This window comes from Alnus glutinosa, chromosome 7 (genome assembly GCF_958979055.1).
Source record: "Alnus glutinosa chromosome 7, dhAlnGlut1.1, whole genome shotgun sequence".
NCBI lineage: Eukaryota > Viridiplantae > Streptophyta > Magnoliopsida > Fagales > Betulaceae > Alnus > Alnus glutinosa.
The window spans coordinates 1,027,659-1,040,900 of record NC_084892.1 but is presented as its reverse complement, the minus strand read 5'-3'; the positions used below and the strand labels follow the sequence as shown (position 1 = coordinate 1,040,900).

The following is a 13,242-nucleotide window of genomic DNA, read 5'->3' as shown; positions in this document are numbered from 1 at the left end:
AAAAAAGGTTTAAGTATAGGGGTCAAACGAGTTAACCCACGAGTCAAATGAGTTGACCCTATAATAATCATTTTATTAAACGGGTATAACGGGTCAACTTTTTTATGACCCGAACCCTTTTAAGCTTAAGCTTAACTCTTTAACTTCGTGTCAAATTCACAGGTCGTGTCAAAAATTACCCGTGCTAATCAATATATACATTTTATGGCCATCTTGCCCAAATATTGATGAGTAGTCGAATATGGTCTGGCATTCTTGGCCCATAATTACTCACAAAAGAGAGTAGCTGTGACGCTGTGTTACTCTAATTTGATGAGCAGTCGGGCATGGTTCAGTATTGTTGACCCATTGTAACTAAAGTACTAGTGGTTGATTCTCCTTTTGGTGTTCTAATTAATGGTAGTTTTTCTTTGGATTAAATGCGTAATTGGTAATTGGTAGTTGTGATTTTGTTTTTGTTATTTACATGTTTATGAATTTGATACTTTTGCCCATCTATGTATGAAAACTTAACATAAAATTTTCCACGTGCATAAAAAGCTATGGAAAATTAATAAAATGTTACCATATGTACAAAAATGTAGCCGCAGTTGATGATATATATTGTTTAGATGGATCGAGGTCTGAGCTTCTGCAAGAGCTTTCTTACAAATTGGTTTGTAAGAAATTTTTTATAAACCAACTTCTAAGAGTTATATGTGTCCTTTAGCATTGAGAAATATATAGTTTTTTTTTACATTTTTTTAATGATTTTTATAATGATAGGGTGATGATCATAATAAGAAAAAAAAAAAAAAAGGGGTGGATGAACAAACTGAAGAAATTAAAGAGAGAACGAAAAGAAATACAGAATACACAAACACGTACATGCACTTTACTAACAAATGCTGAAATAACATATTTTATTTATTGATATTATCTCTCTTTATTTCATTTTATTTATTTTTCTATATTAGAGCACCGCTATGTGTAAGGTGCAGTGCTAATTATAATAATACAATATAACATATAATACATGAAATTTATTTTAATTAATGGAGTAAATCAAGAAATTAATCTCCTTGAATCTCTCCACTCAATAATTGATCAATAAAATATATACCATAGTTAATTTTTATTTTTTAATTACGCCTTGCCTTGGGTGGATTGTTGAGTTATATCTTCGATCAAGAATGACATGTTTAATTGAGAAGATCCACCTTTTTCCAGTGCCCTCTTTCCCATCTCTCCAAGCTCTCTTGCTTTCTTTCTTCTCTTTTCACCTTCTTCTCCCCCATCCATGAGCATGGTTATTGCCTTCTCAACCCCATCTTTCTTCACCAACACCCCAACTTTCTCTTCATCCCCCCATCTGACAGGGATCTCGATGCCTACCTTAATCCCAATACTCAAAACTTCTACGACTAGTTTTTCATTAAAGAATTGCTCGGCGAAGAGAGGCCATGTTATCATCGGCACACCGGAGCATACACTTTCTAGCATCGAGTTCCATCCACAGTGGGTTATGAATCCTCCGATTGCTGGATGGGATAGAATAAGCATCTGTGGAGCCCATCCCTTGATCAACAGCCCCCTCCCTTTGATCCTTTCCTCAAATCTTTCCTTCACCAACCACTCCTCCAGCTCCAAATGCCTTTCTCCTGTTTTGATCACCCAAATAAATGGCTGATTTGATGCATCTAGGCCGAGCCCAAGCTCTATTAATTGTGCGGGAATCAGGCGGCACAGGCTACCTAGACAAGCATAAATAACTGATCCTGATTTCTTCGAGTTAAGCCATTCCATGCAAAGTTGCTCGTCAATTGAAGCTTTGTTACCTGTTACAATATAAATTAAATGCTTAAATATATTATTTTAGTATTATTATTTTAAGTTTTTGAGATTAATGATAATTTAACATAGTATTAGAATATAGGTCATGAGTTTCTATTCGCTTAAACTTTTGGGATTAATAAGTGGTAATTTAAAGTTATGGAAAACTTTACTAATTATCACCCCTGATATTTTACCACTTTAATTTGCAATCATACCCTTAAACTTTAAAAAGTGTTAGTTTAGTGTATTCATCTTTCATTTTTTTTTTCATCTTACCTATCAATTAGAATTTTTCGTTAAATCCTAATGGATGAATGTGTGTCAAAATTTTTAAAATACTCCTCAATCTTTTTTTAAGAAAACGAAAAAAAAAAGGAAAAAATTACAAAGATTTAGATTTTAGTAATGATTTAAAAGAGTTTACAAAAATATCTATGCTTGAATTTTTGAATTTATATATATATATATATATATATATATATATATATATATATATATATATATATATATATATATATATATATATATAGGGTTATTTTAAAATTTTTAACAGGATTTAATGTAAAATTCTAACTGAGAGGTAATTAAATTAACACTTTTTTAAAATTTAAGGATACATATGAATGCGAAAAGATGAAAAATTAGAGGTGATAAATGAAGTTTCTCTAAAATTTTAGAATTAGTAATGATTTAAAAAGATATGAGTTCGATCTATGTGGTGATTTAAGGTTACCTCTCTCAAACATGTCCGAGTTCTCCTTGTTACGTAAAGAAACTGGCCCAACGCACCACACCTTCTTCTTAATAGCCTTCTCGTACTCCTCAATGTACTCACGCTCCAATTCATGGAAACTATTCACCACAACCCCATAGGCGGTTGATTCAGCCCCTTGCATCTTGTTTCGGAAATCATCCAAGTCAGGCAGGGCAACAAAAGCTCCCGGCAGCTGGGCTTTTGTTATCTCAATTCTATGGGGAATTCCAGGGATCACAAAGGGTTCCGAGTCAGAACTGACAGAATTGTGAGCATTGTAAAGTTTAATATTATGGGAGCTCAAAAGTGAGAAGCAGCCCATCCCGTGAAAAACAAGCCTTGGAATGTTGAAGTTTTGAGCAGTGATGGATGTCCAAGAGAGGCACTTGTCAGATATTATGCAAGTTGGAGGGGGAGTTTCTTTCTCGAGGTGTTTTTCTAGTGGCTGTTGGAGCATACTGAGAATTTTGTAGAACTTTCTCAGTAGGTCTCTGGAGGGCAGGATGTCAAGGTTCTCGAATCCTTCGGGAAGTCCCACTTCTTGGCTTGGAAATTCGAGCTGAACAAGCCGAAACGAGAGCCCAGAGCCTCTTGCTTGGTTGATAGCTCTTTGAAATCGTGAGGCATTGTAGGGGGTTGTCACCAAGCTCACAATAACGCCACGCTCCGCAAAGAGCCTGGCCATGTCAATCATGGGAATCATGTGGCCTTGGGCCATGAGTGGTATTAGGACAAAGTGAGGCTGGCCGGTTGCAGAATCCATTGCAGAAGTAATATCGAATATCACTGATAATGATTAATTGCAAGAACAGGTGGAGATGGATTTTACAAATTTGGTGATTATTGAAACTGATGTTCTTTTGCTGTATGAATCGGGAGCTTCTTTACGTACGGGAGTTTAATGTTCAGAAAGTTGAACCACACAAATGTAGCCCTTATCCTCCAGCTGTCCACGTGCACTTGGATGGATCTATTTCCTTGCCAGAAACATCATCAATTATATATGAATTACCCGCCGTAAGAATCAATTTTAACAGAACACTATAATCTATAAATTAAACATCCATTTTTTTCTCCTTTTGAATAATTGTGATTAGCGGGGCTATCACAGCTCATGGGAGGCAGTCGATGAAAGAGCAAACTGTTTTCCTTCGTGAATTGTAGCATCAGTGGAACTGGGAGAGTATGGCTTGGGCGAGCTTGGGGAGTTTATGCCACTGTGGTGTTTTCTACAACATACATGCCGGGCATCGTTGCTCCGGATGGTTGGAATGATTGGAGAGACCCCTCCAGAGATCTGTTTGTGGCGTAATCGATTCATTAATTTAGTTGTTTTTATTATTATTATAATTATTATCAAAGTACGTTTTTTTTTACGGTTGTTGAATATGATTGGGAATATATAGAACGGTCTTCTTTGGAGAGCAGTAGCGGAGCCAGAATTTTGGTTTAGGGACAGAATAAAAAAAATAAAGTTAAACAAAAATTGATTAAAAATGTTAGTTATGAAATAAATAAACACTTTAAACAAAATCTCTTACTATTGTTTAAAATATAAAAAATGTAACTTACAATTTATTTTTTAATGCCCAATATTAGAATGGTAATTGATTTTTTTTTTTAAACAAGGATTTATGGATCAATTTGCTAAATCTATCTCAACATGAGCTCGTTTATAATTTGATTGGACCTCAATAGAATTATTGTTGTTGTTGTTGTTGTTGTTGTTTTTTTTTTTTTTTTTTTTTTTTTTTTTTTTTTTTAATTTCAACCGATTACAATTATATATTTTATACAATTAAAATATGTCGCAAAAACTATATATATTCATAAACAATTAATTTAAAAGAACAATTTAAATATAAAAGTTTACATATACATAATAAATTTAAAAAATTAATGAGTGTAAAAATTTGATTACATATCTAAAACATTTTAAGATCGAAAAAAAAATTGTAAAAAGAAAAAAAAAAAGGTTGAGTTTTTGCTATGTTGTAGGCGGACTTTTGACTCTTTTCATTGATCACCTCTGAACCAAAAAAAAAAAAAAAAAAAAAAAAAAAAAAAAAAACCTTACCAATTGATTTTGAATTCTTGGAAAAGAAGAGAAATTTGCTTGACTTGAAAAGAAGTTGTTTGGAACTTTGAAAAATTGAAATCGCAACAAATTCAATATATACTTATGTTTTTAACTTTTTATGTAGGCTAATGTCAACATATTACAAAACAGATTGTCATGATCATGGAACTCTGTATATTACTAAACGCAACGTTTAACAAATATGCTTTAAGCAACATATCTAAATTCGCAAATTCCCTCACGCAACTCACGGTCTCATGCAAATCGCAACACGCAAATCAACTAACTTCAATTTATAATTTAAACGGTGCGTTTTGCCAAATACTAAACTAAAAACACATCGTTTGTATTGTCATCCTTCTTCGTGATTCTAACCTAATTTCTATATCTCTGAAACACTGAATCGTGAAGGACTGAAAATTTTAAACAGTGAGCAACCTAAATCCTTGAAAGACTGGAAAAGCTTTGCCGGTAACGTGGATGCCCCCTAATGAGTGGCTGAGGGTGAGCAACCAAAGTATTCAGAGGAGTTTTACCGGGAGTAAGAAAACTTTTTGGGGGTTGAGGGGGTGTAGTTGCCCTCTCTCGACCCCCCTCCCTCCGCCCCTGTTGGAGAGTATCAATGTTTGGGATCAAGAGCAAATTATGTAAGATATTATTTTCATATATAGCCTATATGTCACATAAAGAAGAAGTATTTATTAATATTTAATAAATAAATAGTATATACGGTATTACGGTTAGGTAATTTAAACGGTTAGGTAATTTAATTATTTAAATTACCGTAATGGAATCATTTAATTGATTTAAAATCAATTAATAATATTGTTTCCTTGATGGGAGGGACAATACGGTATTTACCATATTTGAGGGTCCCTGACCTAGCCTATAAATTAATAGCTTGTGTACACCATTAGTACGGCAATACAGTCATAGGCATAGGTTAGAAGATCCCTCAAATAATCTTTTCTTGTTCTTCAGATGGATCGTGGAAACGCTTGAGCAAATATGGCTAGAGGTAAGCCTGAATCCTGTCTTATTTGTTTTCCGTTGTGCATGTTAGTTTAAGCAATATGTTGAATATATCTAACATGTGGTATCAGAGCAACCTATGCTATTTTGTTTAGCATTAAGTTTTTGTTGAATTCAATATTTTTTTTGTGTGAACATAATTTATTTGAAATTATATTTATTGTTCACGAACGGTTGAAAAAAAACATACGGGTATTAGTTTTTTCAACATGTTGTTTGTTCCACTATTCCATATGGAACAAAAATCAGCCTATTATTATTATTGTTCACGGACTGTACGTGTTTGATGTTTCGAATGTGTGCATAAGAGGATTGTTAGATTACAGTAAAGCACCAACACTTAGGCACCGTACTTGAAACCCATGGACGAACAATGTGATATCCACCGGCGGATTGCTCCTTAGCACAAGCCATTCATCGGCGGTTTTAGCGGTTTCTCGCCACATGAAGTTGGTGCCGGCCCTTTTCGTGGCCGGCATCGTTTCAGACCATTTAGGCAATTTTGAAATCGCCGTGGATGCCGTCCAGAGACGCCATCGTGGACACCATTCAAAGATGCCATCACGGACGCCATCCAGAAATGCCGCTGGCCGTTGGGCATAGCGGCACTGTTGCCCAAAGAGGAGAGGCCGCTTCCAAGCGGCCTCTAACCGTCACTATGATGGGTGGCCCCCCAAGGGTCGCCCGTGACAGTATCGACAGCCCTTTCACGGGCCGCCTGGTACTTGGGTGAACGGCGCCGTGACCTGCTGAGCGGCGGCCGTCGTGGCCGTCACATGAGGAAACAGTGGGATTGGCGGCCGGTGGATGGGGAGAAAGAGAAGGCGACGGCAGAAGGGGTGGCGGCTGGATTGAAATTTAGGGTTCCAAATTTTGAGAAAAATACAGGTCGGGTCGGATAAGGGGTCGGGTAGGGTTTAAAACCCATGAGTCCAACCTGATATCAAGTGGGTTGACCCATTCGGGTCAGCCCAATCCAAGTGCTAACCCATTGGGTCAGCCCAAGATGCCCTATTCAGTTAAAAAGAAAAAGGAAAAAAAAGAAAAAGGAGGGAACATTTAAGTGGGCTGACGTGCAGCAACCCATCAGGCCTTTAAAGTCTCAGTGATGCTTAAAACTTAGATTCACCAAGTGTAAAGAGTCTGAACCCTTGGGCCATTATGTTTTCTTAATGCTTTTATTATTTACATTGTTGTAAATAAATTACTTTATTTAAATGCACAGATTTATATTTGTATTTATATTGTTTAAATATAAATTGTTTGATGCCTAGGTCTAAGAATAATTAACAATACTATATATGTTGGCGTGTTTACAGTAATATCTAAGAATGCAATGTCTAGAAAAGTTCTGGCTAGGAAAGTCTTGGGATTTAAGTGTGTCCAAGTGACCCCCCTCACTTTCCTGAGAACTCACCTGGTTGCACATTGAAAAATGCTATTTACCCCATTTAGGTATTGGTTTGTTATATTCCTGAGGCTATTAAGGAGGCATCTATAAAGTTGTTAGATGTTAATGAAGTCGCAATTATCATGATGATTTTGGGAAAGCCACAGCATCCCAAATTTTAATGATAATTGCATCAAGATTACACACACGTAATTATCATAATAATTTTTTTTTGGGGAGCCACAGCATCCTAGTTTTTTAATAATAATTACATCAGGTTACACATATGAACATTATAAAGAATTTTTATTAGATGTTCATAAACTGCAACGTGATTATTATGATTTTGGGAGAGCCACAACATCTCGATTTTATAATAATTGCATTAAGATCATACACATGAATTTCATATGGAAAAATTAACATCGTCTTGTAATTAATTCATAAATTTAATTATTTATCCCGACAGGAAAGTTTTTATTTTTATGACTTAATTAGAATAAGATAATAAATTTAGTATTGAAAGTAAAATTTCTCTTGGTTGCCCACAAGTACGAAAAATTTTATTTATTAATATTTAAATTTGCTTTAGTCTTATTAATAAAGAGTAAATTTCATGCGTAATGCAACCTTTGCCCATAGGTAGGTTGAAATTTACTATTTAAATTGACATTGGCTAATTTAAAATAAAGTTGACATCGTCTTGTAGTTAATTCATAAATTTAATTACTTATCCCCACAATGAAGTTTTTATTTTTTATGACTTAATTAGAATAAGATAACAAATTTAGTATTAAAAGTAAAATTTCTCTCGGTTGCCCACAGGTACGGAAAATTTTATTTTTTAATATTTAAATTTGCTTTAGTCTTATTAATAAAGAGTAAATTTCATGCGTGATGCAACCTTTACCCATAGGTAGGTTGAAATTTACTATTTAAATTGGCATTGACGAATTTAAAATAAAGTTACTTCATAGCATTAAAGTATTTATTTTATTTTTTGGTTATTGCATCTATTCAAATTACTCTACTTTGGTAGTTTTATATTTCAATACTTTATGGTAATATTTTTTCTGACTGGAAAAAAATTAATATGCTTTTTCATTTGAGAGTTTCTAATTCCATTATGGGAATGAAAGATTTTGTAGTTTAGCTTAAGTCCCTAAAGATTGAGATTTTTTGAGTCATTATTGGTCTATTTCATTTTTTTAATTCTTTCTTCTAAGTATAGAATTTTATCTTGAACACACGTAAGGATAAATGGTTAGTAAATAAACTTCTAACCATGTGTGTTCAAGGATATGAGAGAATTCATAAAGTGTTCACATGATTACTCATGTCAAGGGAAAGACCGATAAACGCAATCATGTCCAACACTTAAAGCATGAGAATAAGGTGCTAAAGTATTATGACAATCAAGATACTTATTTCTCATGCAATAAGGAAAATTAAGGGCATATAAAGAAAGATTGCATGAAGTGTAAGAAATGACTTAAAATAAAGATAATCTCATATATCTAGTATGTCATGAATATCTTTTTGTGACTTATTCAAATATGTCGTGGATTGATTATTATTTAACAATCCACGTTGTCAACACAAATGTAGAGTCCTTTTAAAATAAATGACACGTGTTTATAATTTGAGGTTGTTGGGATCTATAGGTTAATTTTGAGATTCAGTTATATTTTTTACCTCAAAAATGATTTATATTCCATAATTTTTTAGAAATTTATTTTTCTGGTTTGGCTTGTTAAAAATTTCAATTTTATTTTAAACTTGAAATTTTTCTTATTTTTGGTGGAATATTGGTTGGGGTTTATTTAAAGCATATTTAAAATTGACCTACCTTCCAATTTTTGAAACAAAATTATTTGTTTGTTTCTACATACTGATGTTGACGTAAAGTAGAGTCTTTGAGAATTTAAAAAATGCTCTTGTTATGGCTTTGAAGATTGAAATATATCTCCATACAGAAAATAAAAGTCAGTAATTTACTGACTTTGGTACTTGTGTGGACTGCATAAAGGGAAAGCATACCAACAAGACTACTAGAGGTACCAAAGAGAGCCTTTTAAAATTCTTGAGATCATGTACATTGAAAGGTGTTGACCTTTTCATACTCATTGCCTAAATGGTCAGATATATTTTTATCTCTTTTAGTGATGACCATATAAAGTTTATGTATCTCTATCTTCTAAATATTCAAGGTGGGGTATTGAATGCTTTCAATACCTATAAGAAGAAGGGAAACAATATGAAAATCATAAGATCTAATATAGGCATAGAATATTAAGGTAGGTACACACAAAAGGGAAATGATTAGTAATATTAATCTGCTATTACCTTTATAAAGTAAAGCTTTGAAAACCGTTGTATATATGTTAAACAGGATTCTATCTAAGGTTATTCTTACGACACTTTTAAAGTATAAAATAGATGGAAGCCAAGTTTAAATTATTTACACATATGGGGTTGCCTTACTAAAGAGGGGATTTATAATTCTCGCCGAAGGAAATTAGATTCAAGGACAACCAGCGGATCTTTTATAAGCTATCTAGTAAACTTTAAGGGGTTTTAATGTTTTATTATCCTTCATATAATCCTAGAGTTGTTGATTGTAAAATTTCTAGAGGATACGGAACCTAGTGGGAGTGCTCATTCACACAAATTGGAATTTGAGGAAGCACTAGAGTTGGCCAAATCTCCTTCTCATAGAGGATGATTGATTGTATTCAGGGAAAATCAGATTGATTATCCTGAGCCACAATCAGTTCTAGAACAACCAACTCATACAAAACAGGTTCAAAAGTCTATTCTCCCATTGCAAAATGTAGAGGAAGTAGAATTAAAAAAATCCTATAGAATAAGGAGATCAACAATTCTTAGTGATCATGTTATATATCTCCCAGAGTCTGATATTTTGACATTGGACATAAAGATGATCCAAAATTGTTTTTACATGCTATGAGTGAAGAAAACTCTACATTTTGATTCAGTGCCATGAAGTAAGAGATAAATCCATTGCTCAAAAGTCAAGCTAGACTCGTAGCCAATGGTTTTACTCACAAATGAGGCATTGATTATCATGAAAAATTCTTCTAGTGTTTAAGAATGATTCATCAAGATAATCATAGCATTAGTAGCTCATTTTGAACTAGAGCTACATCAAATAGATGTGAAAACAACTTTCCTGAATGGGGATCCTAAAGATAAGGTTTACATGACACAACCTAAAGGTTTTATAAAATAACAGTCAGAATACTTGCAAATTAAAGAATTCTATTTATAGGTTGTGATAGATCTCTTATCGGAGATATACTTTTTACAAGGTAATTGTTTTATTGTTTGAAAACCTTGATAATTAGTATATATACCTTAAGGTCAGTGAGAGTAAAGTAATATTTCTAGACCCATATGAATATATACCTTAAGGTCAGTGAGAGTAAAGTAATATTTCTAGACCCATATGAATATATATATATATATATATATATATATATATATATATATATATATTTTGCAAGTGGTGATTTAGGTTTGCTACATAAAGTTCATTTTACAAAACTTTGAAATGAAGGATTTGGGTGAAACCTCTTATGTCTTTTGACATAGAGATTCAGAGAGACATAAAGAATATTAACATTGTCTCAGAAGGCCTACTTTGAAAAAGTTTTAGAAAGATTTAGAATAAAAGATTATGCACCTTCAGTAGCAATTAAGAGGGACCAATTAAATACAGATTAATGTCCCAAAAGGTATTGGAATAAGGGCAGATGAAAAGTTTTTCTTTAAGCATCTGCATTATGCATAACCATATGACTGACAATAAGAATATTAGGTCAATAAAGTGATGCAAATAAAGTCTTGCGGTATATGCAAGGAACCAAGAAGTACAACTTAACATAAAGATACACTTTCCATTTGGAGGTGGTTAGTTGTTTAGATTTGAATTTTGCTAATTGTGTAGATAGTAGAAAGTCTACTTTAGGGTATATATCTTTTTATTGAGAGATATATCTTAAAAATGCAGTAAGTAGACTATAGTTGCTACGTCTACCAAGAAAGCTAAAAATCTAGCGTGCTATTAATTTAGTACACAGGCATGATGAATGAGACATTTTGTTGAAAGTCTCAATATTGTCAATTTTACAGTTAGATCATAAAGATACTCTGCGGTAATTCTACTATAGTCTTATTTTACAAGAATAAAGAGTGGAAGCAGAAGTAAATCGACATCAAGTATCTCAGTACGAGAGATAACATTAAGGCCTCGTTTGGTTTGCGGATTAGATCCATGGAAAGAAATAGCTATTCCTACGGAATAGCTATTCTTTTATTTGGTTGTATATTATTTAAGGGAATAGTTATTCCCACGGAATAGTTATTCCCTTACGAAGAGGAATAGGTATTCCACTCAAAAAGGAGTGGAATACCTATTCCTTTCCTATGGGAATAAATTAAATTCGTCTTTTGCCCAAAAACTCCAACCTTCTCAACACCCAAGTCTCCTATCCCTCTCTCTCTCTCTCTGTTTCTCAACTCATGGTGTGTTTTGATACGAAATTTTGACAATAAAATATAATTCTGATTCTACTTTTTTCAGAAATAAATCATATTTTATTCAACTTTTTAAAAAACAAATTATATTTTATTCAACTTTTTATAAACAAATCATATTTTATTCAATTTTTTCTAAAAAGTCAAATTTCAAAATTCGTAAACAAAATAAGAATTTAATTCTGATTTCAAAAATTCATCACTCAAGTGCACCATCAATATCTTTCTCCATCTCTGCAATTATATTCTCATCCCCCTCTCTCTGTTTCTCAACCCAACTTAATTTGTTGTGGGGTAGTCTTTCTTCTTCTTTTCTTTTCTTTCTTTTTTTTTTTTTTTTTTTTTTCCCTCCTCTTATGATTTAGCCTACAAAATGCACTTAGACGTAGCAAAACGAGTACCTCTTAATATCGGGGGGACTCCAATTGCCTTGCGGAGGTTTGAGAAAAACTTTGTAAGCAAAGAACGAATGTTTGTTACTCAAAAACAAATAAAAATAATAAAATAAAAAGGGTTTTGTAGATGATTTATTTTTTTATGATGATTATGTTTTTTTTTTTTTTTTCTTATAAATCATTTTACTTTGTAAGCAAAGAATGAATGTTTGTTGCTGGAAAACAAATAAAAAAGAATAAAATAAAAAGGGCCAGATGATCTATTTTTTTTATTTTTTTATGATGGTGATATGATGATTATGTGTGTGTGTGTGTGTGTGTGTGTGTTTTTTTTTTTTTTTTTCCTTATAAATCATTTTGTAGCGTAATTGTATATGAAAAAAAAAAAAAAAAAAAGATGCCATGAACTATATGAAATTAAAAAAAAAAAACAAAAAAGGTCATAGTATGATTGTTTATGTTTCTTAAATAAAGAAAAAAAATGTCATCAATAATATAAATTATATTTGTATTATAAGGGTATTTTAGAAAATTTGATTATAATATGATTCCATTCACCAATGTATTGCACTGTACCAAACAAAAGAATACATATGCAATGTTGTGGGGTAGTCTTTCTTCTTCTTTTCTTTTCTTTCTTTCTTTTTTTTTTTTTTTTTTTTTTTTTTTTTTTTTTTTTCCCTCCTCTTATGATTTAGCCTACAAAATGCACTTAGACGTAGCAAAACGAGTACCTCTTAATATCGGGGGGACTCCAATTGCCTTGCGGAGGTTTGAGAAAAACTTTGTAAGCAAAGAACGAATGTTTGTTACTCAAAAACAAATAAAAATAATAAAATAAAAAGGGTTTTGTAGATGATTTATTTTTTTATGATGATTATGTTTTTTTTTTTTTTTTCTTATAAATCATTTTACTTTGTAAGCAAAGAATGAATGTTTGTTGCTGGAAAACAAATAAAAAAGAATAAAATAAAAAGGGCCAGATGATCTATTTTTTTTATTTTTTTATGATGGTGATATGATGATTATGTGTGTGTGTGTGTGTGTGTGTTTTTTTTTTTTTTTTTTTTTTTTTTTTTCCTTATAAATCATTTTGTAGCGTAATTGTATATGAAAAAAAAAAAAAAAAAAAAGATGCCATGAACTATATGAAATTAAAAAAAAAAAAACAAAAAAGGTCATAGTATGATTGTTTATGTTTCTTAAATAAAGAAAA

General features: G+C 32.2%; 1 protein-coding gene across 1 annotated transcript; it reads right to left on the bottom strand.

The window, feature by feature from the left end:
• Positions 1-925: 925 nt before the first annotated feature.
• Positions 926-3,432, bottom strand: LOC133873930 (UDP-glycosyltransferase 73D1-like). Its single transcript, XM_062311733.1, has 2 exons — positions 2,549-3,432; positions 926-1,817 (listed from the first exon to the last, which is right to left on the bottom strand). Exons 1-2 carry the CDS (start codon positions 3,330-3,332, stop codon positions 1,126-1,128), a joined length of 1,476 nt encoding a protein of 491 aa, XP_062167717.1. The 5' UTR covers positions 3,333-3,432; the 3' UTR covers positions 926-1,125.
• Between the last annotated feature and the right edge of the window lie 9,810 nt (positions 3,433-13,242).